General features: G+C 46.5%; 1 protein-coding gene across 1 annotated transcript in view; it reads right to left on the bottom strand.

The window, feature by feature from the left end:
* Window positions 1-26,323, bottom strand: part of OTOG (otogelin) — a 416,567-nt gene extending 390,244 nt beyond the window's left edge. Inside the window, exons 1-2 of the mRNA XM_063944165.1 lie at window positions 26,125-26,323; window positions 6,129-6,331 (exon numbers count right to left, since the gene is read on the bottom strand). Coding sequence (XP_063800235.1) covers window positions 6,129-6,331; window positions 26,125-26,323 — 402 coding nt within the window. The remainder of the gene's footprint in view (window positions 1-6,128; window positions 6,332-26,124) is intronic.
* Between the last annotated feature and the right edge of the window lie 416 nt (window positions 26,324-26,739).

Below are 26,739 nucleotides of genomic sequence, written 5' to 3'. Positions count from 1 at the left end.
TGTGTCACAGTCATTAGTGCCCTCTTACCGCCCCGTGTGTCACAGTCATTAGTGCCCTATTAACGCCCCGTGTGTCACAGTCATTAGTGCCCTCTTACCGCCCCGTGTGTCACAGTCATTAGTGTCCTCTTACCGCCCCGTGTGTCACAGTCATTAGTGTCCTCTTACCGCCCCGTTTGTCACAGTCACTAGTGCCCTATTACCGCCCCGTGTGTCACAGTCATTAGTGCCCTCTCACCGCCCCATGTGTCACAGTCATTAGTGCCCTCTTACCGCCCGTGTGTCACACTCATTAGTGCCCTCTTACCGCCCCGTGTGTCACAGTCATTAGTGCCCTCTTACCGCCCCGTGTGTCACAGTCATTAGTGTCCTCTAACCGCCCCGTGTGTCACAGTCATTAGTGTCCTCTTACCGCCCCGTGAGTCACAGTCACTAGTGCCCTATTACCGCCCCGTGTGTCACAGTCATTAGTGCCCTCTTACCGCCCGTGTGTCACAGTCATTAGTGTCCTCTTACCGCCCCGTGTGTCACAGTCATTAGTGCCCTCTTACCGCCCCGTGTGTCACAGTCATTAGTGCCCTCTTACCGCCCCGTGTGTCACAGTCATTAGTGCCCTCTTACCGCCCCGTGTGTCAGTCATTAGTGCCCTCTTACCGCCCCGTGTGTCACAGTCATTAGAGTCCTCTTACCGCCCCGTGTGTCACAGTCATTAGTGCCCTCTTACCGCCCTGTGTCAGTCATTAGTGTCCTCTCACCGCCCCGTGTGTCACAGTCATTAGTGCCCTCTTACCGCCCTGTGTCAGTCATTAGTGTCCTCTTACCGCCCCGTGTGTCACAGTCATTAGTGCCCTCTTACCGCCCCGTGTGTCACAGTCATTAGTGCCCTCTTACCGCCCCGTGTGTCACAGTCATTAGTGCCCTCTTACCGCCCCGTGTGTCAGTCATTAGTGCCCTCTTACCGCCCCGTGTGTCACAGTCATTAGAGTCCTCTTACCGCCCCGTGTGTCACAGTCATTAGTGCCCTCTTACCGCCCCGTGTGTCACAGTCATTAGTGCCCTCTTACCGCCCCATGTGTCACAGTCATTAGTGCCCTCTTACCGCCCCGTGTGTCACAGTGATTAGTGCCCTCTTACCGCCCCATGTGTCACAGTCATTAGTGTCCTCTTACCGCCACTTGTGTCACAGTCATTAGTGCTCTCTTACCGCCCCATGTGTCACAGTCATTAGTGTCCTCTTACCGCCCCGTGTGTCACAGTCATTAGTGCCCTCTTACCGCCCCTTGTGTCACAGTCATTAGTGCCCTCTTACCGCCCCCGTGTGTCAGAGTCATTAGTGCCCTATTACCGCCCCCCATGTGTCACAGTCATTAGTGCCCTCTTACCGCCCCATGTGTCACAGTCATTAGTGCCCTCTTACCGCCCCGTGTGTCACAGTCGTTAGAGTCCTCTTACAGCCCCATGTGTCACAGTCATTAGTGCCCTCTTACCACCATATGTGTCACAGTTATTAGTGCCCTCTTACCGCTCCGTGTGTCACAGTCATTAGTGCCCTCTTACCGCCCCGTGTGTCACAGTCATTAGTGTCCTCTCACCGCCCCGTGTGTCACAGTCATTAGTGTCCTCTCACCGCCCCGTATTTCACAGTCATTAGTGCCCTCTCACCGCCCCATGTGTCACAGTCATTAGTGCCCTCTCACCGCCCCATGTGTCACAGTCATTAGTGCCCTCTTACCGCCCCGTGTGTCACAATCATTAGTGTCCTCTTACCACCCCGTGTGTCACAGTCATTAGTGCCCTCTCACCGCCCCATGTGTCACAGTCATTAGTGCCCTCTTACCGGCCCGTGTGTCACAGTCATTAGCACCCTCTTACCGGCCCGTGTGTCACAGTCATTAGTGCCCTCTTGCCGTCCCGTGTGTCACAGTCAGTTGTGTCCCCCCAACAGCCAGAGTATCACAGTTCTTGCTCCCCCCTCGATACATTGGAAAGCCAGGGGGAGAAAGATTCATGGTTGGCGGACATGTCTGTGGGGCCTGTTTTGTGTGTTGTCATGTGGCCCCACCCCTCACATGACAGACAGCACACCGCACTCAGTGCACTGCATTGTCCCCATTCATTCTGTTATTCCATCTCTGCAGTACCGCAACTCTGCCATCCAGTGATGCTGCCATGGCTACATGGTATGTTATACCTCCTGTGCTGCCCATGTTTGACCCCTTTTACAAAATTTTACAGGGCCACTTTTAGTTCCCAATCCGCCACTGGTATGCACCAAAAGACACGAGGAATTCCGCAATTGCGTACAGTCAGACCCATTAGCGCTGCTTCCATAAAGTTCCCAGGTTGGTTTTCCATCCCAACACCCCCCTGGGGAGAGCTCTGGCTTAATGGATAAAATCTTGCTTGTGCAATATCTGTATTTTATCGATTCACATTCTAGGAAAGCCTAATACTACAGTATAAACACTTTATGCAATAATGCAATGTGTCTGTGTTAGAAATAAACAGTAACTGCATACACTAACGTCCCTGGAGCTCCGACACACACACATATAGGAAATACAGCCAGCATCTAACTAATTCCACGACCACAGAGGCAAGTACCTGGGGATAAACCCAGCTTGTGTGTTGGTGTGAATGGCTTAACCTTGACAACCTGACCCAGGTCCACGCCCTTGGTTATGACATGGGATTTTCCCATGTCTGATCCAAGTTGGATGTGGTAAGACCAAGGAGCATCATTGGTTGATCAAATGACGTTGTAATGATGTAGCAACATAACAACCCTGTTCCGCAGGGCAGAAGTCGGTCTAGTGTGAAAGGTGAAGACCTGGGATATTACCAAGTCCAAAGTGTGGTGTGAGCAGGTGCAACCACGGGTTGTATTCAATATTATGTGTCAAAGGTCGGTGTGAAAAAGGGGCATCAGAAACCTTCGGTCATACCATTATTACACTATATATTGCATACTGCAGTCTTAGCATTACATCCAGCATACAGTACATCCATAATCACTAACACACAGTGGTGCAAGTAGAAAAAATGTCTTATAGGTACTGTGTGCACGCACCAAAAAATAGATGTGGCCAAATGCCACATGGGGCGTGGCCAATGAAAATGGGGGCGTGATACACATATGGGGGGAGGGGCAGATACACATATGACCCCAATAGTACCAGATACACGTTGCCCCACAGTGCCAGATATACATTGCCCCACAGTGCCAGATATACATTGCCTCACTGTGCCAGATACACATTGCCCCACAGTGCCAGATACACATTGCCCCACAGTGCCAGATATACATTGCCACACAGTGCCAGATACACATTGCCAGATACACATTGCCCCACAGTGCCAGACATACATTGCCACACAGTGCCAGATACACATTGCCACACATTGCCAGATACACATTGCCAGATACACATTGCCCCACAGTGCCAGATATACATTGCCTCACTGTGGCAGATACACATTGCCAGATACACATTGCCCCACAGTGCCAGATACACAAATGCCCCCAGTGTGTCAGGTATACATTGCCCCCCAGTGCCAGATACAGAAATGCCCCCACAGTGCCAGATATGCCTCCAGTGCCAGATACAGAAATGCCCCCAGTGTAAGATACACATGTCTCCGCAGTGCCAGATATACATTGCCTCACAGTGCCAGATACACATGGGCCCTTATTCCGAGTTGTTCGCTCGCTAGCTGCTTTTAGCAGCAGTGCACACACTAAGCCACCGCCCTCTGGGAGTGTATCTTAGCTTAGCAGAAGTGCGAACGAAAGATTAGCAGAATTGCTACTAAAAAATGTCATGCCGTTTCTGAGTAGCTCCAGACCTACTCCTATCTTGCGATGACTGCAGTCTGTTTAGTTCCTGGTTTGATGTCACAAACACGCCCTGCGTTCGGCCAGCCACTCCCCCGTTTCTCCAGCCACTCCTGCGTTTTTACCTGGCACGCCTGCGTTTTTTAGCACACTCCCTGAAAACGCTGTGTTGCCGCCCAGAAACACCCACTTCCTGTCAATCACACTCTGATCACTCGAGCGACTGAAAAACGTCGCTGGAGCTTGGGTAAAACTACAAACTTTTGTGTGAAAGTACTTAGCGCATGCACGCTGCGTACCATGCGCATGCGCAGAATTGCCGATTTTTCACTTGATCGCTGCGCTGCGAAAAACGTCAGTGAGCGATGAACTCGGAATGACCACCATTGCCCCACAGTGTCAGATACTCAAATGCCCCCAGAGTGCCAGATATACATTGTCCCCCCAGTGCCAGATACAGAAATGCCCCCACAGTGCCAGATATGCCCCCAGTGCCAGATACACATGTAGTGCCAGATACACATGTCCCCCCAGTGCCAAATTTGCTCCCAGTGTCATATACACATGTCCCCACAGTGCCAGATATGACCCCAGTGCCAGATATGCTCCCAGTGCTAGGTATACATGCCCCCCCCCCAGTGCCAGATATGCCCCCAGTGCCAGATACACATGTCCCCCCAGTGCCAGATATGCCCCTAGTGCCAGATATGATCCCAGTGCCAGGTACACATGCCCCCCCCCCCCCCAGTGCCAGATATGCCCCCAGTGCCAGATATGCTCCTAGTGCCAGGTATACATGCAACCCCCCCTCCCCCGCCCTGCGCTGCTCAACGCTGCTGCTGTCGTGTGTGTGTGTGTGTGTGTGTGTGTGTGTGTGTGTGTGTGTGTGTGTGAGGGGAGGAGAGCGCAGCGTGCGCCTCTCCTTCCCCTCAGTCTCCGGCGGGTGCGGGTGTCTTAGTTCAATTCAGCGCCGATCCATGAGCCAATCAAAGCTCGCGGTCCGGCAGGCTTGGCTGCTGGTCCTTGAGCTCTGATTGGCTCATGGGTGGATCTGAATTGAATGAAGACATTGAGGGGCAGGAGAGGCATAGGCTGCGCTCTCCTCCCCTCGCATCAGCGGCGGTGAGCAGCAGAGGGAGGGACAGAGCGGCGAGGAGCGTTGGCCGATCGGCATGGGTACGGCGTACCCACGGCTAAATTCTTAAGGGTACGCCATACCCACCCGTACACGCACACTTGCACTGCTGCAGTGCTAACACACTCATATCAACGGAACCACCAGAGTGCCGTGCGGAGAAATCGTCCCATTTAGCTCCTGTTAGACTGGCTGAGGGCAGGGCCGGATTAAGGGCCACATGGGCCTGGAGCTGAAAATGTTCACGGGCCTACTGTGAGATGCGGAGGAGCTGTGATCAGTGTGGATGTGGGTGGGACCAGAACCACATGGGTGTGTACACCCAGGGGCGGATTGGGAACAAAAAGCGGCCCTGGAAAAATTTGTACTGTGGCCCCACATGGGCAGCACCAGAGGTATAAGGTCTAGCCATGGGCCATGGCAGCAGCACCCTCCCCCCAAGACTTTCCAGATAGTGGGCATGTCTAGCATCAAGGGGGAAGTTAAAAATAAATAAAATTAAATATTATGAGCACATTATATGATAAACCTTCAGAATTTAGGAAACTATATCATTCTTTTGAAAGATATATTTTCTTATTACACCAACCGTATCCCAATCACTATTCACTCAATCTTATATGTCAGCCAAGCAGGCAGACAGAGCATACACTAGATCATCTGCAATCACAGGCTAAGTGGCAAAGTCATTTTCATATATGTAAATTATGTAGCATCTTTTAAATTATGTCTATAAAAAGGACCACATGTCAAACAAAACAGGCCCTGCAGGTGCGCCGGCCCACCGGGAAAATTCCCTGTAGACCCTATGGCCAATCCGCCTCTGTGTACACCTCCTACACTATCAGATCTACTGTTTCCCTAAGCCTAAGTACATAAAAATACAAAAATTGCATACATTTCTGAGAAAACTAGAAAAACTATTTCAAAATGTATGATTTATGGCTGACTGTGCGGACAGCTGGATGGCTGATCATCATCATGTGGCCATTATGATGGTCCTATTTTTATGTGGAGGCCTGGAGCTGCAGCTCCATCTGCCCCATTGTTAATCTGGCCCTGGCTGAGGGGACTGCGGGCTGGCACCTATTGTATTTCCTCTCCCCTCAAGGTGAAATGGGAGATCAGAGAGTTGGTCTACGATCCCGACACATTTACCGGCATCTTTCCCATGTAATCTTTGAATTGCAGACAAATTACAGCTGGAACCTGTCCAAACGCTGGAAACTTGTGCTGAGAGTCACAGATGAAGTAGAACCACTCTAAAGTTACACACAGCCCCGTTCCCCCATCAGATAAGCCTTCAACGGACGATGGAACGCGCTCCTGAGCTGGAGGAATCTTCAACGTCAGCTTCCTTTCTGGAAGGTTTATAAGAATTATTCCGGGTCAACGGTCATGACAGTAATCAATATTTCCAGCTATGGAATCTCCAAATGCATAAATTAGAAGTTCCAGAGGAAAATAAATTCCTGATGCTGTTTAGTGATGACTCCCAAGTGTTTCTTTCTGCAGTCACTGCGAGGAGCTCTGCCAAACTATTTACTGAAGAAGAGATAGCCACAGACGGTCAGTGCTAAGAGAGGGATTATTAGGCATGGTGTGTCACGATCCGGGTATCTGGACGCCATTTCTTACCCATCAGATGCCTCCTAAGTCTGGCTCAGCGCTCCAGGACCGGATCCCATCTGTTATCCTAATGTTCACATTCCTGCATCCTCTCCTGTCTCTCTGAGACGCTGTCGCAGTAACGCCATATTACATCTGGCATGGCGTCTCCCGCGGCCTCCGCCGCCGTCCCTGAGCTTCTGCATGCAGAGTGTCAGAGTGGCGATTACGTCAGCCGCGGCCTCCGCTGTGTCCGCGTGGTTGGATGTGCACTTGTCAGCCTGGCGTCTCCTGTCTCCTGTGGCCGGCGCCGCCATTACTGTTTTCATTACCACATGGATTACAAACCAAACTTCCCTCCAAGTGTCTGCATGGGCGCAGCCATCTTGGATTCTGTCAGCTGATCATTTCCTCCAATCTGTTATCAGTATTGTTAATCTGCATAATTGCCTAGCCAATCCCTTCCTTGCTGCAGGTATAAATACACTGTGCCTGAGCAAGGAAGGCGTCAGTGCTTCGGTTGTCTAACCTAGTTCCAGTTTGGCTCTCTCCTGTGATTGTCTTCCAGGTTCCAGCTCCTGTCTCAAGACTTCCACTATAGAGACCCGCACCAGCATTTCCACCTGCGGTGTAGCCTGACTTCCTGATCCATTTGGATTCATCTGTTTCCAGCTAAAGATCTACCTGCTTTCAGCATCCAGCTTCCAGCAGAGGTCAGCTCTTCTTAAAGTGCCGGTACCCTTTTCTGCAGATTATCATTTATCACCGGCATTATAATTTCACCGCTCTCAAACTCCAAACTTCAGCTCATATTTCATCGCTCTCAAGTTCATTTATTATTTAACTGGTTCCAGCCAGTTTCCACTCCGTGCCAACAACAGTCTGGTTCCAGCCAGTATCCACAGCAGCCGTTTTATCTACAGCAGCCCAGCTTTTCCTGGAACACCAGCTGGTACAATCCTGGGCTATCTCTATTGCTACAGTCGGGCCTGGTAAGGACTTTCCATCTAGAAGATTATTAGAACTATCTCACACTACCAGAGCCCTGTGGCTCTTGCCACCCTGTAGTACCCAGGAACTGTATTTATCCTCTGCTGACTTTTATGTTTTCTTTTACTGCTGCTGTGTTGCGGAGTTGTCATAATAAACATCATTGACTTTTATCTAAGTTGTCGTGGTCACGCCTTCGGGCAGTTATTCTTCATGTTACTTACATGTCCAGGGGTCTGATACAACCTCCCAGGTTTTGGTACATCTCAGCCCCTACAACTGAGGCTGCCTCCCGTCAGCTTAGGCCCTCAGTTGTGACAGTAAGCACTGACCTAATGAATCCAGCCGGAGACCAGGATCAAGCGGCCAGGCCGATGCAAGAACTGGCAGCCCGACTAGAACATCAGGAGGCTGCACAGGGCCACATCATCCGCTGTCTCCAGGATCTCTCTACTCGGCTGGATGGGATTCAGACAACTCTCCGTGGATCAGGCGCGTCTGGTGCGTCAACCACAGTGACTCCAGCTATAACCCCACCCACCTTACCCATTTCTGCTCCACGTCTTCATCTCCCAACACCAGCAAAATTTGACGGATCTCCAAGGTTCTGCAGGGGATTTCTCAACCAGTGTGAGATACAGTTTGAGCTACAACCTGGCAATTTTCCCAGTGACCGTACAAAAATTGCCTACATCATCTCTCTTCTCAGTGGCTCAGCCCTTGATTGGGCATCACCGTTATGGGAGAGGTCCGACCTCCTGCTATCCTCCTACACTGCCTTCGTGTCAACATTCAGGCGTATCTTCGACGAGCCAGGCCGGGTAACTTCAGCTTCATCTGAGATTCTCCGTTTACGCCAGGGATCACGTACTGTAGGACAATATCTAATTCAGTTCCAGATCCTGGCATCCGAACTGGCATGGAACGACGAGGCCCTGTATGCTGCATTCTGGCATGGCTTATCTGAGCGCATTAAAGATGAGTTAGCTACCAGAGACTTACCTTCTAAGTTAGATGAGCTAATCTCACTCTGCACGAAAGTTGATTTACGTTTCAGAGAGAGAGCAACTGAGCGTGGAAGATCATCTGCTCCAAAATCTTCTGCTTCTCCTCCTCGTCAACTGTCACCATCTAAAGATGAGCCAATGCAAATTGGCCGTTCCCGTTTAACTCCTGCTGAGCGCCGAAGACGTCTCTCCGAGTCTCTCTGTCTTTATTGTGCAGCTCCGTCTCACACCATTAATGCCTGTCCCAAACGTCCGGGAAACTCCAAATCCTAGCTCGCCAAGGAGAGGGCCGGCTAGGAGTAATGATCTCCTCTCCATCTCCTCAAGATTGTAATCTCCCAGTCTCGCTTCAAGTTGCTCAACGTTATCGGAACGTCATTGCCCTCCTTGATTCCGGAGCAGCTGGGAACTTTATTTCTGAAGCCTATGTTAAACGGTGGTCCCTACCCACCGAGAGACTTCCTTCGTCTATTTCCTTAACTGCCGTGGATGGCAGCAAGATTTTTGATGCAGTTATTTCTCTAAGGACTCTACCAGTTCGTCTGAGAGTGGGAGTTCTTCATTCCGAACGTATTTCTTTTTTAGTGATTCCAAGAGCCACACATCCTGTGGTCCTGGGCCTTCCATGGCTCCGTCTTCACAATCCTACAATTGATTGGACGACTACGCAAATTCTGGCATGGGGTTCCTCCTGTGCTGAGACATGTTTGTTTAAAGTATTGCCTGTCTGTTCTTCCTCCCCCAGGTCGTCTGATGTGCCACCTCCTCCATATCAAGATTTCACGGATGTGTTCAGTAAAGCCTCTGCTGATATCCTTCCTCCTCATAGAGAATGGGACTGCCCGATTGATCTCGTTCCAGGGAAGGTTCCACCTCGAGGTCGAACTTATCCGTTGTCTCTGCCTGAGACGCATTCCATGGAGGAATACATTAAAGAGAACCTAGCAAAGGGGTTCATTCGACCTTCTTCTTCCCCAGCCGGCGCTGGCTTCTTTTTTGTAAAGAAGAAAGACGGTGGTCTGCGGCCGTGCATCGACTACAGAGGTTTGAACGACATTACCATCAAGAACCGCTATCCTTTACCCCTGATTACTGAGCTCTTTGATAGAGTTAGCGGAGCTACCATCTTCACAAAGCTGGACTTGAGAGGTGCATACAATCTCATCCGGATCCGTGAGGGTGACGAGTGGAAGACCGCCTTTAACACCCGTGACGGACATTATGAGTACCTCGTCATGCCCTTCGGATTGAGCAATGCTCCAGCTGTCTTCCAGCATTTTGTCAATGAGATCTTCAGAGACATTTTATATCGTCATGTCGTGGTCTATCTAGATGATATCCTCATTTTCGCCAACGATTTGGAGGAACATCGTTTTTGGGTAAAGGAGGTTCTGTCCCGTCTCCGTGTCAATCATCTCTATTGCAAGTTAGAGAAATGCGTCTTTGAAGTCAAGTCCATTCCGTTTCTAGGGTACATTGTGTCCGGTTCCGGACTAGAGATGGATCCTGAGAAACTACAAGCAATCCGGAATTGGCCGGTACCCTTAACCCTCAAAGGGGTCCAGAGGTTCTTAGGGTTCGCCAATTATTACAGAAAGTTTATACGAGACTTTTCCACCATTGTGGCGCCTATTACTGCTTTAACTAAGAAGGGTGCTAACCCGTCCAAGTGGTCTGAGGAAGCTATGCAAGCCTTTCATCTGTTAAAACAAAGGTTCATCTCTGCACCAGTTCTGAAACAGCCCGACATCGACTCTCCTTTCATCTTAGAGGTGGATGCCTCCTCCGTTGGAGTAGGAGCGGTGTTATCTCAGAGGGCTAAAGATGGCCATGTACATCCTTGCAGTTTCTTCTCCCGGAAGTTCTCCCCAGCGGAGCGCAACTATGCCATTGGCGACCAGGAGTTGCTAGCCATCAGGCTCGCTCTAGAGGAGTGGAGATATCTGTTGGAGGGAGCTTCTCATTCAATCACCATACTTACAGACCACAAGAACCTTTTGTCACGATCCGGGTATCTGGACGCCATTTCTTACCCATCAGATGCCTCCTAAGGCTGGCTCAGCGCTCCAGGACCGGATCCCATCTGTTATCCTGATGTGTACATTCCTGTATCCTCTCCTGTCACTCTGGGACGCTGTCACAGTAAACGCCATATTACACCTGGCATGGCGTCTCCCGCGGCCTCCGCCGCCGTCCCTGAACTTCTGCATGCAGAGTGTCTGAGTGGCGATTACGTCAGCCGCGGCCTCCGCTGTGTCCGCGTGGTTGGATGTGCATCTGTCAGCCTGGCGCCTCCTGTCTCCGGTGGCCGGCGCCGCCATTACTGTTTTCATTACCACATGGATTACAAACCAAACTTCCCTCCAAGTGTCTGCATGGGCGCAGCCATCTTGGATTCTGTCAGCTGATCATTTCCACCAATCTGTTCTCAGTATTGATAATCTGCATAATTGCCTAGCCAATCCCTTCCTTGCTGCAGGTATAAATACACTGTGCCTGAGCAAGGAAGGCGTCAGTGCTTTGGTTGTCAAACCTAGTTCCTGTTTGTCTCTCTCCTGTGATTGTCTTCCAGGTTCCAGCTCCTGTCTCAAGACTTCCACCATAGAGACCCGCACCAGCATTCCACCTGCGGTGTAGCCTGACTCTCCAATCCATTGTGGATTCATCTGTTTCCAGCTACAACATTACCTGCTTCCAGCTCAGCTTCCAGCAGAGTACAGCTTCTCTTAAAGGGCCGGTGTCCTTTCTACACTTTACCACTCTCCACCGGTATTATTATTTCTCCGCTCTCAAGTTCTACATTTCAGTTCATATTTCATCGCTCCCAAGTTCATTTATTATTTAACTGGTTCCAGCCAGTATCCACTCCGTGCTAACAACAGTCTGGTTCCAGCCAGTATCCACAGCAGCTGTTTTATCTTCAGCAACCCAGCTTTTTCTGGAACACCAGCTGGCACAATCCTGGGTTATCTCCATTGCTACAGTCGGGCCTGGTAAGGACTTTCCATCTAGAAGATCATAAGAACTATCTCACACTACCAGTGCCCTGTGGCTCCTGCCATCCTGTAGTACCCAGGAACTGTATTTATTCTTTGCTGACTTTTACGCTTTCTTTTACTGCTGCTGTGTTGCGGAGTTGTCATAATAAACATCATTGACTTTTATCCAAGTTGTCGTGGTCACGCCTTCGGGCAGTTATTATTCATGTTACTTACATGTCCAGGGGTCTGATACAACCTCCCAGGTTCCGGTACATCTCAGCCCCTACAACTGAGGCTGCCTCCCGTCAGCTCAGGCCCTCAGTTGTGACACCTTTTATACCTGAAGGGCGCACAATGTCTCAACCCTCGTCAGGCCAGATGGGCACTTTTCTTTTCCAGGTTCGACTTTAAACTCCAGTTCTGTCCGGGCTCTCAGAATCGCAAGGCCGATGCCCTTTCCCGCTCATGGGAGCAAGAAAATGAGTCAGAGTCTTCAGACAAGCATCCTATTATAAATCCGTTGGCATTCTCCACGGTAGGGATGGACTCTACGCCCCCATCAGGGAAAAGTTTTGTGAAGCCGATGCTAAGGAAGAAGCTCATGCATTGGGCTCATGCTTCCCGTTTTGCCGGACATACAGGTATCCAAAAAACCCTGGAGTTTATCTCTAGGTCCTATTGGTGGCCAACTCTGAAAAAGGACGTCTTGGAGTTTATTGCATCTTGCCCAAAGTGTGCCCAACATAAGGTATCCCGCCAGTCGCCTGCGGGGCAACGGGTTCCACTATCCGTTCCCCGTCGACCATGGACCCATTTGTCGATGGATTTCATTACAGACTTACCCATGTGCAACAAGTTCAATACCATCTGGGTGGTAGTTGACCGGTTCACCAAGATGGCACACTTCATTCCTCTCACCGGTCTTCCGTCAGCTTCCAAGTTGGCTCAAGTATTCATACAAGAGATCTTCCGACTCCACGGTCTTCCTGAAGAAATTATCTCTGATCGAGGAGTTCAATTCACAGCCAAATTCTGGCGAAGTTTATGTCAAGTCCTCCAAGTCAAGCTAAAGTTTTCCACGGCTTACCATCCTCAGACCAATGGTCAAACTGAGAGGGTGAATCAGGACTTGGAGGCCTTCCTCCGCATCTATGTGTCCTCCTCTCAAGATGACTGGGTTCAATTACTTCCCTGGGCCGAGTTCTGTCATAACAACCAGTATCATTCCTCATCTTCTTCTACACCATTCTTCACTAACTTTGGATTCCACCCTAAAGTCCCTGAGTTCCAACCGCTTCCAGCAACTTCTGTTCCAGCAGTGGATATCACCTTGCATCAGTTTGCCAATATCTGGAAGAGCGTACGATCAGCTCTGCTCAAGGCATCATTCAGGTACAAGAAGTTTGCGGATAAGAAGCGTCGAGCAGTTCCTGCTCTCAAGGTGGGTGATCGGGTATGGTTATCCACGAAGAATTTGAGGTTAAGAGTTCCCAGTATGAAGTTTGCACCTCGCTACATTGGTCCTTTTAAAATTGAACAAGTCATCAATCCTGTTGCTTACAGACTCCAGTTGCCTCCCTTCTTCAAGATACCCAGGACATTCCATGTTTCCCTGTTGAAACCGCTGATCTTGAATCGGTTTCATTCCTCACTTCCTCCAACTCCGAAAGTCCAAACTCAACGAGGCGTTGAGTATGAAGTGGCCAAGATCCTGGACTCTCGTCACCGTTACTGTCAACTACAGTATCTTATTGACTGGAAGGGTTACGGCCCTGAGGAACGTTCATGGACCAATGCTTCTGATGTCCATGCTCCTGCCTTGGTCCGGAGATTCCATTCCAAGTTTCCTCAAAAGCCAAAGAAGTGTCCTGGGGCCACTCCTAAAGGGGGGGGTGCTGTCACGATCCGGGTATCTGGACGCCATTTCTTACCCATCAGATGCCTCCTAAGGCTGGCTCAGCGCTCCAGGACCGGATCCCATCTGTTATCCTAATGTTCACATTCCTGCATCCTCTCCTGTCTCTCTGAGACGCTGTCGCAGTAACGCCATATTACATCTGGCATGGCGTCTCCCGCGGCCTCCGCCGCCGTCCCTGAGCTTCTGCATGCAGAGTGTCAGAGTGGCGATTACGTCAGCCGCGGCCTCCGCTGTGTCCGCGTGGTTGGATGTGCACTTGTCAGCCTGGCGTCTCCTGTCTCCTGTGGCCGGCGCCGCCATTACTGTTTTCATTACCACATGGATTACAAACCAAACTTCCCTCCAAGTGTCTGCATGGGCGCAGCCATCTTGGATTCTGTCAGCTGATCATTTCCTCCAATCTGTTATCAGTATTGTTAATCTGCATAATTGCCTAGCCAATCCCTTCCTTGCTGCAGGTATAAATACACTGTGCCTGAGCAAGGAAGGCGTCAGTGCTTCGGTTGTCTAACCTAGTTCCAGTTTGGCTCTCTCCTGTGATTGTCTTCCAGGTTCCAGCTCCTGTCTCAAGACTTCCACTATAGAGACCCGCACCAGCATTTCCACCTGCGGTGTAGCCTGACTTCCTGATCCATTTGGATTCATCTGTTTTCAGCTAAAGATCTACCTGCTTTCAGCATCCAGCTTCCAGCAGAGGTCAGCTCTTCTTAAAGTGCCGGTACCCTTTTCTGCAGATCATCATTTATCACCGGCATTATAATTTCACCGCTCTCAAACTCCAAACTTCAGCTCATATTTCATCGCTCTCAAGTTCATTTATTATTTAACTGGTTCCAGCCAGTTTCCACTCCGTGCCAACAACAGTCTGGTTCCAGCCAGTATCCACAGCAGCCGTTTTATCTACAGCAGCCCAGCTTTTCCTGGAACACCAGCTGGTACAATCCTGGGCTATCTCTATTGCTACAGTCGGGCCTGGTAAGGACTTTCCATCTAGAAGATTATTAGAACTATCTCACACTACCAGAGCCCTGTGGCTCTTGCCACCCTGTAGTACCCAGGAACTGTATTTATCCTCTGCTGACTTTTATGTTTTCTTTTACTGCTGCTGTGTTGCGGAGTTGTCATAATAAACATCATTGACTTTTATCTAAGTTGTCGTGGTCACGCCTTCGGGCAGTTATTCTTCATGTTACTTACATGTCCAGGGGTCTGATACAACCTCCCAGGTTTCGGTACATCTCAGCCCCTACAACTGAGGCTGCCTCCCGTCAGCTTAGGCCCTCAGTTGTGACATGGTGCTACAAAGACTGGAAAATCCTGATTCATAAGCATTCCAGATAACTGATCCCATATCAGTATTAGAACTAAGAATCATTTATTGCCTGCGCTGAGCTCCTGGTTTACTAGACGCAAAGGAAATTAATTTATTCAAATTAGATACCCACAGTCACTAACATTATAAGATCTAGTGACACTGCTCCCATCCAGGGCCATCTTTTCGTATGGCCTCAAAGGGCACTTGCTGAGGGTCCCCTCTTTCCAGGGGTACCAGATTTTTGAAAATCGGCCCTGGGGAACCGGAGATATCATACTTTGAAGCAGTGGTCCCTATCCAAGGCTGTTAATTGCTCTTCCCAGCCACATATCTTGGGTTCTGTCTGACTTAGAGTTTTTCTGAGAATATTCTCCAAAAGATGGGACTCCCCCCTTTCAGTAGACACTGGCAGATTGTCTCTACTGTGTCCAGAACTGGAGATATAAGCCTTCAAGCAGGTGGTCCCTGCTCCAGCTCCACACATCTGGTTTGCAGTTTCATATTTTTGCCGGTGGATTGCTCTGGCTCCTGAACTCTGAACCCCAACTCCCGGGTACCTCCTGAAAGGTGGGACTCTCTAGTTTTTTTTATCGCATTCAAAGTTAAGAAATCTACTTCCAGGAACTTGAGATATCTGCCATCAAGCAAGCTGCCCTCCCACCAGAAAATTATGAATATTAAGTCCACTCCACTATCCACCCCTCCCCTGCGTATTACACACCCCTACCACCCTGGAAGTCATGTGTCGGGGCCCCTTCATTCAGCCCAATGCCCCCTTCTACAGTTTAGTGTTCTCCCTCCCACCCCATATTCCACCATCTGTGCAGTAAAGAAGTAATTAGCAGAAATTACTGCTCCAGGTCCTACATGCTGAGCGGAAGATAGAACACCCCCTACCGCCCGCGGGACATCAAAGCTGCCGCTGATATAACCCCCCACCCCTACCGCTGGAGGATGGGTAGGGGGCCCAGTGCAGTGCTGTGCCCAGGGGCCTACACTGCTGTTAAGATGGCCCTGCTCCCATCACAGTGGTTACTGTCCAGCTGAACCTCCAGGACTGCAACCCCCCCCCCCCCCCCCCCCATCATGATGCTGATAGTGTAGGAGCTTCCGCAGTATAACATATATATATATATTGATTCACGTTTTTCGCATTTATTAAGATATTTACTGTTAATCACAAAATGAGTTGATATGTCCTTAAGAAAAATGTGCAGAGCTGGTCAGAATACTATATTTGCTGAATAATCTTGTTTTAAGGCATGACTTGTACAAGACAAATGCAACATTAAATGTATTGGAAATGTATCCAAAACGGACAAAGCAACACCAGATATATCCAAGGCTAATTGAGAAGAATAAAGAAAGAAATCTTTTGAGTTTATGTCCGAAAGACTGATAAACGAAACAATAACCATTTTCAAGGCTGTCCTAGTTGCCACTTCTAACATTGTATGACAATCGATGTATTTTCAAGACATACATGGTGTATTCTGATTGGCTAAATGTATTGGCAAGCATAAACCCTTTGTGTTCAAGCTATAAATAATAAAGCCATGACGGCCCCCGAGCGGGTCACTTATGATTTGCTTCGGTTACACATGAATTTGTGTCATCTTATCATTCATTGACCTCCAACCGGTTGCTAAAGGGGAACAGCATTCTGACTGATGACTGAAGAGAGTTCATAATCCGACCTGAATAGATTTATTACCCTATCATTTTGGGAGCATCATCCGGGATATTCCAGCATCTCCTCCACTGGCAATAAATCCTCTGATCTTTCAGGAACCGCTGATAACAAAAAAACCGGTAAGTGAGATTTATTGTGTAGATTTCTACCTGCTCACTTGAACTCAGCGCTTCCTGTGTAAATCAAGGGGAAGTCCAGTCGGGAAGGTCAGAGGATATCTTAAAGAGCCCAGCGTCAGTCAGAAGAAATTTTTTTTTAAGGTACCATACAATTATGTTATATTGTTGAATTATGTTATATTGTTGAATTGTGGGTAAATAATTTCAGATAAATTGTCACAAGTGCACAGGGGGAATTAATCAAGTATGCAGAAAACTTTAAATTGTGCAAGTACTAATGCATGTTTATTAAGAAAATAGAGCCGTTTTATAAAGGTGGCGCATGGCCAAGATATGTTCTAATGCTGATAACCAGTTTGAATTGATAAATAACCAAAGAGGTGTATGCAAATCTTGTACCTGTGTTGTTGTGTTAAGAAAATACAAAGGGTCTGTAGCACCAAGATTGCTGGCAATTACAGGCACTGAAGTCTCATTTGGTTATGTGGAAAATGATGATGAATTTTATTTTACAAAAGGTTGTCATTTTAAAAAGAGAATTGTTGGAACATTACATTAAGAATGATTGATTTAACATCATAACCTATTGGCCTAGGAACCACATAATCCCAGGTCTAAGACCCATGTGCCCGTGCAGCCTCAAACAGCTGCCATGCACGCAGATAACAGATATAGGATTTACTGTCATCTTTGTTTTTGTATCCTTGCACTGTTATATGTACTCTGTCAAATGCTTTTGAAAAGGTGGGGGGGAGTTGGGTTGTCTGCTGAATAATGAAACTAGATTCTCCTACACACACTGATAGGTATTTCTCACATCCAAGCAGTCCCCGTGTTAGCTGTTACTTTCTGAAGAGAAACAAGCATTAAACTACAACAGGGATACTGATACAAGCAGGAGTCCATATAGGCAGGGGGATAGACCCTTGGAGTAACTTAACAATAATATTAGGGACGCATCTCAGTGATCCAGAAGAAATAATCTATTATGCAGGTCTCACTTGGGGAGCAGTACTAACAAATTCTCCACCAACACAGGGAGGAAGGGGCAACACTACAACCCCAGTCATTTGTCCACAGACGGATTGAAGAAGCTCTTTAGGTAGAGATTCTTTAAAAGGAGATTTTAATTCCCTCAAAAGGAGTTATTAAAATACCACATCAGGATGGGTTCAAACCCGTGGATATTGTTAATAACAGGGAGGGTAATAAATCTCTGAAAGGAATTTCAAAAGAGCAGGCTTCCCGTCAGAGGGGACACTTGACCTAGAAAAATTTGCCTCCTGTAACAAAAGTAGAGAAATGGGACAACCCCAGTCATTTGTCCACAGACGGATTGAAGAAGCTCTTTAGGTAGAGATTCTTTAAAAGGAGATTTTAAGTCCCTCAAAAGGAGTTATTAAAATACCACATCAGGAGGGGTTCCGCGCACGTTCACCCAGGCATGGGAGCGCGGTCTGTAAAGATGTCAGGGCCCGACAAACCCGTGGATATTGTTAATAACAGGGAGGGTAATAAATCTCTGAAAGGAATTTCAAAAGAGCAGGCTTCCCGTCAGAGGGGACACTTGACCTTGGATAATTAAGCATAATAGTAGAGATCAAGCATCCATCTGGATCACTGTAGCAAAAGAATTAGGAGCAGAGAATAGAAGAAGAGATGAGGAAAATGATTTCCCCATTGTACCAGAGTACTCAATAGCACCACAACCAGCGTTAAACTCACTGCCTGTAATTGCAGCAACAGCACCTGCACACTATACCCCACCCCTATACCCAGACATGCATGCACACCAAGGTACCCCTAGTATGAACAGAATGCAATTACCTACAAGCTCACTAACAGTGAAATTAAAAAGATACGAGAAAGGAAAAGAGTGACGAATAATCAGCCCTATCTTAGAAGGATCTGTGGTTGAAAATCCGAATGATTTACCTGAGCTATGTGTACAGAGTATGCCCCAGTGTCCTGATACTTTATCACAAGAAACCCCAACAAGACCAACTAAAGAAACTAGCCACCTAATGCTTCCCTCATGTTTAAACGAGTGGTAGACACCTGCAATCAAGCTGAGTCCAGTAAACAATTGTCCACAATCAGGAACTATAGGCGAAAGGGTGCAAATCAGGTGAAGAGGAGAAGCAAGGGGTCAAGACACAGCCTCTACAGCTTTTCATGCCCAGGTGCATAATGTACAGAATAAACTGACATATTTTCCAGAAAGATTGTGTCCGGTATGTCAGTTTTGCGTTCCAGAAGGATATGAACATTGCCCAAATTGTGGAAACTGGATTTCACACCATGAACCACCATGCCAAGATATCTATGCGACTAGAAATACTGAAAGACGGTCATCATTGCCTGTTTCTCTGTATCCAGCACAAGTACAGAGAATACGCAACCCAGATAATGCAGCCAGGACGAACGAACCATACATCGTACAGAGCCAACACCACAAACCATGGTATGGCAATGACCTCGCAAATATAGTTGCAGAGTCCCCAGATCCTAGAAAAAAAAAAAAAAAACCCAACAGCAGTTTATGCCTATATGGAAAGAATTCAAACCATATGGACACCGGCATGGGTCGACTACCACCAGTTGTGTGAGGCTATACTAGGACCAGCAACTGCCCAAACAGTAAGCACCATGTTAAAAGCAGATGCAGTAGATGATTGCCCAGCCATAACGGACGTTCCGACAGAGAACAATAGAACAACGTTTGAAAGTGGAAAGATGTACATGACAAGACTTAAGAGATGGTGTCATGCACAGACACTCAGGGCACCAGCAGCCCCAGACTTGAAACAGGAAAAGACTGAGTCCATCAGAACTTACTATGATAAAGTCACTATTAGGACACACAAGATGATAGAATATGAAAGTGTGCAACTCCTGTGTCGACAACAGTGTACTCAGTCACCACTGGCAGTTCGATAAAAGTGACTTTACCCACAGGAGACCCAAGGGTTTCAAGAGCTGTTTTTATGCACAACCAGATTCCTCTACGTTTACTTACAGATCAAGCCATTGCAACGACTGGATTGGGAGGTTAAGCCCTACCCTTGCAAGAAAGCAAAGATGTAACCTGAAATACAAGCTGCTATACAAGACTATCTCTCACAGGAAAAGTAAGACAAAGAGGAACAACAACTCCCAGCATAAACATCATTATGTTAAACACCAGCCTGGGTGGACTTGGACTAAGAAAATGACATGCCAGCAGCAGTGAGAAAGAATATGCAAGTGAAGAAAGGACAAAGTATGAAGAATAATGAATGAATCATAAAGAGAGGTGATTGGAAAAAGAAAAGTTGAGAAACGATATGAAGGTTGCATGAAAGTTTGGAGACTAAAGGAAGTCTGCTTTAAAAAGGACAAAGAAAGACATCTGACAAGTGGTCAGTACTACCTGGCAAGATTACAGAGATAATGCCATGATTTAAAGCAACAGAAGCTCCGGGGTTTAAAACAAATAATAAGGAACAAGACAGAAAAAGTTCCAGAAGACAAATGAATGATGCTTCTTCTGCCAATATGAAGTACAAGCTTCTTCAGGTACTCCCCAGTGAACATAATGTCTCCAGAAGAAACAGCAGAAGGTATGATTACAGTCACCTTGCCCACTGGAGAAATACGTTTGTGCCTAATGAATGCTGGAGCCGGCACACGCAGAAGACAGCAGAGGGAGATACCACAAGAACTGGTGATATAAGAAATTCTTAAAGGGACAGGAGATGAGAGAAATGCAGTCACCAATACCAGCCCAATTCTTGACCTTGGAGTACATGTCCAGTGACTTTGCTGAAGCACAATGTACTAAAGCTTATCCAAGGAGAATACAGTACACACCAGCAGAAGTTTAACTTTCCAGCAACTTATCAAAGGAAAGAACAAACAGCCATTTAGAAGCAAGTTAAAACAGAAGTTCAGTATTGGCTCATTCCCGCAGTACCAGTTGTAGAAGAAAGGAAGCAATACTACTGGACCAGGATAGCTTTGTGGAGGGGCTATATCACCAAGTGATTTATCCACAAAACACACAGCTAAATACAGGATGTGAATGAACTGTTGATTTCCACCACCACCAAAAGAAGCACCAAGAAGGGGCAGTGTCCTTAGTGAAGTTTCTGGAAGACCAAGACTGCAGAGCCTCAGAAGGAGAAATTGCAGCTAGTCAAGCAAGAGTTAATCTTCCTAGGACACTCAAGGTACCAGACATCTAACAAAAGTGAAAAGGAAAAGATTCAGACTGCAAGCTAAGATGCCAACTAGTGTCAAGCAAGTCAGATGATCATTCCTGGGCCTAGTAGGACACTACAGAACACGGATACCTCTAGCACCAGTCTACATGCAAGCATTGTATGACAACACTGAAAGGGAGGAGGGTCCGCATCCTACATACAGCAACAGATGAATTAGGCTATTGAACAGTTGGAAACAGCAGTTGCCTCATCTCAAGCCCTAGAACTACCTGACTATTAAAGAAGGAGGCCATACATAGAAGTCCTTATGCAAAATCATGGACTGAGGTGAAGACCAGTGGCCTACAACTTAAGCAAGCTTGACAGCGGTAATCAAAGAGCACCTACCGGCATCAGAGCAGTGATAGCAGCAACAGCCCTAGAAGAGTATAAGAGCACAGACACAGTAATGAATCAGAAGTCCTAGAAGAGGACAAGAGCACAGGCATAGTGCTGAATCATGAACTTATCATCCAGGGTCCACATGCAGGTACAGAGAAGCTTCAAGAAGCAAGAACCAAACACCTGTCAGTGGCAAGGCTGACCATGTATGAAGTAGCACTGCCAAAATGCGACAAGTAACCATCAGAAGATGTATTACCCTCAACGCAGCAACCCTTTTCCAACATTAATCAATAAAGGTGTTGAATCTCAAGATTCAAAAGGAGGGAAAATCAGATTATCTACTGATGAATGGGAAAGCCAGAAGTTTCTAATATTCACTCACGAAGGTAAACAATATGGTTGGACACAATTACCCCAAGGGGGAGCCACTAGTCCATCAGATTTCTCAGAGGCAATGGCATTAATCCTGCAGAAATGGAGACCACACTTTACAGACACCCAGTTAGTTCAATATGTCGATGATCTGCTTATTGCTGCACAGACAGAAGAGAAGTGCAAAAAGGAAACAGTATCACTACTCATCTTTTTGGCAGAAGAAGATTGCAGAGTGTCAAAAGACAAGCTTCAGCTAGTACAGAAAAAAGTTGTCTTCTTAGGACACTGCATATCTCAAGGAACAAGGCATCTTACTGATAAAAGAACAAAAGCAATAACTCAAGAAAAAAACCCAAGAACATTAAAAGAAATCAGAGCTTTCCTGGGCCTTATTGGTTATTGCAGAGAATGGATACCCTCAGCCTCATTACTGATGCAACCCCTATATGAATTAATAAAAAAGGAGGCGTCAGCAGAAAACAGGGACACCATTGAAGAAGCAGTAAGACAACTAAAGCAAACCATAATAACAGCCCCAGCATTGGGATTGCCTGATTACACTGTGTATACAAGTACCTCACGCTGTAACAGAAATATTAAGTCAAGAAAATAGCAAGCATCTTTCTGCAGCCAGACTTACCAAATATGAAGTGATTGCCTAGCCTTCATGGAATTAGAGACTTTACCTCTCCCTAATGTCCAAGATACACCATTGGACAATCCAGACATGAACCTGTTCGTCGATGGATCAAGATATTATGATAATGGATCCCCAAGGACAGGATATGCAGTAACAACTGAAACTGAAGTCATAGACTCTGGAGCATTGCTACCAAGTATGTCAGCACAAGAAGCAGAACTCATAGCAATGACCAAAGCCTGCATACATGCTGAGAATATGACAGCCAACATCTATACGGATTCACGCTATGCTTGGGGGGGGTGTCCCAAGATTACGCTGTTATATGGAAAAGTAGGGACTTCAAAAGTGCAAACGGAAAACCCATCAAACATGCCAGTTTGATTATGGAACTCTTCAGAGCATTGGAACTACCTAAAAGGATTGGCATAATCAAGGTACAAGCACATACTAAGAGCCAAACCATGGAAGCTAAAGGAAATGCATTTGCAGATGCAGAAGCCAAGAGAATTGCCTTACAATCAAAAGAACTTGAGCAAGTTTTAGTAGCTCAAGATGTGAAGCAAATGCCTAGTGAACAGGAGCTGATCAAAATTCAACAACAAGCATCACAAGGAGAAAAGGAGAAATGGAGACGATTGGGGGCAGAAGAAGATGAACATGGACTTTGGAAGTCAAGAGAATTGAAGTACTGTCTACCAGCAGCTCTATTTCCACCTATGTTACAAGTAGCTCATGGACAAGTACACCATTCAAAGGAAGCCACGGTGAATAGAGTACAAGAGCATTGGATAGCTCCAGGCTTCAATAAAGCTGCAACAAACTTTGTAGCAGGATGCTGGATCTGTGGAATTAGCAATCCAGGACAAAGAACCAAGACACCTCTAGGAACTATACCCAAAGCCTTTTACCCATTCCAGAGACTACAAATTGACTATATACAGTTGCCACGATGCGGTCCATATGAATATGTACTAGTAGCAACGGACATGTTCAGTCACTGGGCCGAAGCCTGGCCAGTGAGCAAAGCCACAGCAAAAACCACTGCAAAGAAACTGATAGCTGAAGTGGTATGTAGATTTGGGATACCTGAGGTTATAGAATCAGATAGAGGTACACATTTCACGGGAGAAGTCATGCAGCACATAATGAAAGATTTGGGGATACAGCAGGCCTTCCACGTGCCTTACCGCCCCCAGGCGAGTGGGAGGGTGGAACGTTTGAACTTTGACCTTAAACTAAAACTACAGAAAATGATGACATCTTCATAGAAGTGGCACCACAAATAGTCTGTATGATTACATATGACAAACAGATCAGTCAGCTATATCAGTTACCAAACCCTTTTTCAGGATGCCTGTTCAATGTAACTCATTTAATATGGAAAAATCAGACTATTATTTTCTATAAGGATCAAACTGACTACCTAGATCAGGCTTTTAAGCCATTAACTCTTCTCCCCCATAACATAACTGTAAGCATACAGGATATCATTAACATAATCAACAATACAGAAAAATTGGAAGAGCATCTAAGGGAAGTTAATTACTCTACAAGACATGCGCAGATGCAAACAATAGTAGAAGCTGGGGAATTGAAACACATGGCCACACAGTTAAAGAATAACTTACAGCATCACTGGTGGGATATTTTCACAGGAAAATCCCCATCAGCTACAGGATTAATGAAAACTGTCCTACACCCACTACTGGCAATAGTCATAGTATTGATAGGACTGGTTGCTTGGAATTGTTATTTTTCCTGCAGGTTCAGTAAACATGTGAACAAGATAAACGCAATCAGAAATGCCCAAGAGGTTCTTCTGTAGAATAGGGAGAAAAAGTGGAATCAAAAAGAGGGGAAATGATAGTGTAGGAGCTTCCGCAGTATAACATATATATATATTGATTCACGTTTTTCGCATTTATTAAGATATTTACTGTTAATCACAAAATGAGTTGATATGTCCTTAAGAAAAATGTGCAGAGCTGGTCAGAATACTATATTTGCTGAATAATCTTGTTTTAAGGCATGACTTGTACAAGACAAATGCAACATTAAATGTATTGGAAATGTATCCAAAACGGACAAAGCAACACCAGATATATCCAAGGCTAATTGAGAAGAATAAAGAAAGAAATCTTTTGAGTTTATGTCCGAAAGACTGATAAACGAAACAATAACCATTTTCAAGGCTGTCCTAGTTGCCACTTCTAACATTGTATGACAATCGATGTATTTTCAAGACATACATGGTGTATTCTGATTGGCTAAATGTATTGGCAAGCATAAACCCTTTGTGTTCAAGCTATAAATAATAAAGCCATGACGGCCCCCGAGCGGGTCACTTATGATTTGCTTCGGTTACACATGAATTTGTGTCATCTTATCATTCATTGACCTCCAACCGGTTGCTAAAGGGGAACAGCATTCTGACTGATGACTGAAGAGAGTTCATAATCCGACCTGAATAGATTTATTACCCTATCAATGCATTCCCTGAACGTAGTTACCATCTAGATATTAACGTACAATAACGGACAACTCTTTCTAAACCTAGCGCTAGTAGGATCACAAGTACAGTATATGGCAGACACTAGAAAGTAATGAGCGTCTTGCTGTCCACCACAAATCCCAGTTGTGCAGATATCAGGGGAATACATTTCCGTACCCCAGCGTCGGACATAGGTGGATAATACCCAAACTCATGAAACTTTTATGTCTTGTTCTCTCGGCAGATTACATGGGACACATCTTACATTTTATTGCACAGTGTAGAAAAAGATGAGGAAATAAATCTCTATAGGTTTTTACTGCTCCTTGGGGTGTATTCTACAAATGTTTGATGTGGCCTCACAAATGGTAAAGGATCAGTTAGTGAGGTAATAAATGAATAAGGAGTTTATGAAGTGTCTATAGGACTGAGTGTTTAGAACAACTGCTACAGTCAGCTATTAACATTACAGCTTAGCAGTACTAGCTCAGTGGTTAGCATTAATGCAACACACCACTGGCTCAGTGGTTAGCATTACTGCAACACACCACTGGCTCAGATACCACCCCTCAGTTCTGGGACAATAGTTAGAATAAGTGCCTTACACCATTGGTTCATTGGTTAGGATTAATGCCTCGCAGCACTGGTTAAGTGGTTACCATTGCAGCCTTGCAATACTGGCTCAGTTTTTTCACTGGTATGCTATGCTGGGCTTTCTGGCTTATGCTGGTGTTTTGGGGTGCCACACCCTGCACCTAGATATAGCGCTAGGGACCCCAAATATACAGAGACGCCTTGATGCGGCTTTGGGGCTTATTCACACATTTGCGCAAATATGTGTAACGAAGATCTCTGAATTCTATTATTATGTGGAATTTATATCTGGTTACGGTTATCATTCAGGGTGCTGGGGGAAACAAATGCCTTTTTTTCTTGCTTAGAAATACCCCTCCCTTTCGAGCACCTGAATGATTTCACTAAGCTAATTGAGCATCTACCAATATATATGAATACTGGCTCAGTGGTTAGCATTACTGCCTTACAGCACTGGCTCAGTTACCACCCCCTCAGCACTGGGACAACCGTTAGAATAATACACCAGTGGTTCAGTGATTACCATTACTGCCTCGCAGAACTGGCTCAGTGGTTACCATTGCTGCCTTAGAGCATTGGCTCAGTTACCACAACCCAGCACTTGGACAATGGTCAGAATAACTGCCTTGCATAGCTGGTTTAGTGGTTAGGATAACTGCCTCACAGTATTGGCTCAGTGGTTTTTAGTATTACTGCCTTACATCATTGGAACCTTGTGTTAAATCAGGATGTTATCTATATGCAGTTTTCTCTGAGGATGACTAAATTGATCTGGTGCACGTACTGTATGTTGAGGAAACATACATAAGATGAAATCTAGATATTGCTGACCTGCCCCAGCGAAAGTGGAGATGGGAAAAATCTGCCTTATCACCAGAGTAAAGGTAGGTGCCCATACACTTATCTCCGAGGGAGAAGTCGCATAAGATTTCCTTGAACCGCCCGGCAGCTTCCCAGGCAGCAGGACCGCATACGATACATCGTATGCGATCTTTTTTGCATACGATGTATCGTATGCGATCCCAGCCATGCCTGCAATATCTGAGATATCTTTAGTACAGTACTGCCGATATAGGGGCTCCGATCTGATGCACATGGGACCGCGCATCAGATTGGAAGTAAAGCACATGTGATTTTTCATCCGTTTTCATACGATTTATCGGCCCGAAACTTCGGAATCCGTTGAAATCGGCCAAAATCGCAGTAGTGTATGGGCACCTTAAGGGAGGTATCGATAAATAGGACCCTCTAAGAACTTGTATGTGCGTCTAGAAACAGATTTGCAGCAATGCACAGTGAACCGCGCCTGTCTCCATCATTTTCTGCAACAAGGGGAATGTTATATTTCTGCTGAATGAAAGCAGCACACAGAGAACCTCCATTTAGGAGTGGTGCAATCTCCACTTACAAACATGAGCGGAATATTTGGGATATATTCCAGGTGTC

This window comes from Pseudophryne corroboree, chromosome 11, assembly GCF_028390025.1.
Source record: "Pseudophryne corroboree isolate aPseCor3 chromosome 11, aPseCor3.hap2, whole genome shotgun sequence".
NCBI lineage: Eukaryota > Metazoa > Chordata > Amphibia > Anura > Myobatrachidae > Pseudophryne > Pseudophryne corroboree.
Note: the sequence above shows the minus strand (reverse complement) of the source record. Positions and strands in the feature narration are given on the sequence as shown.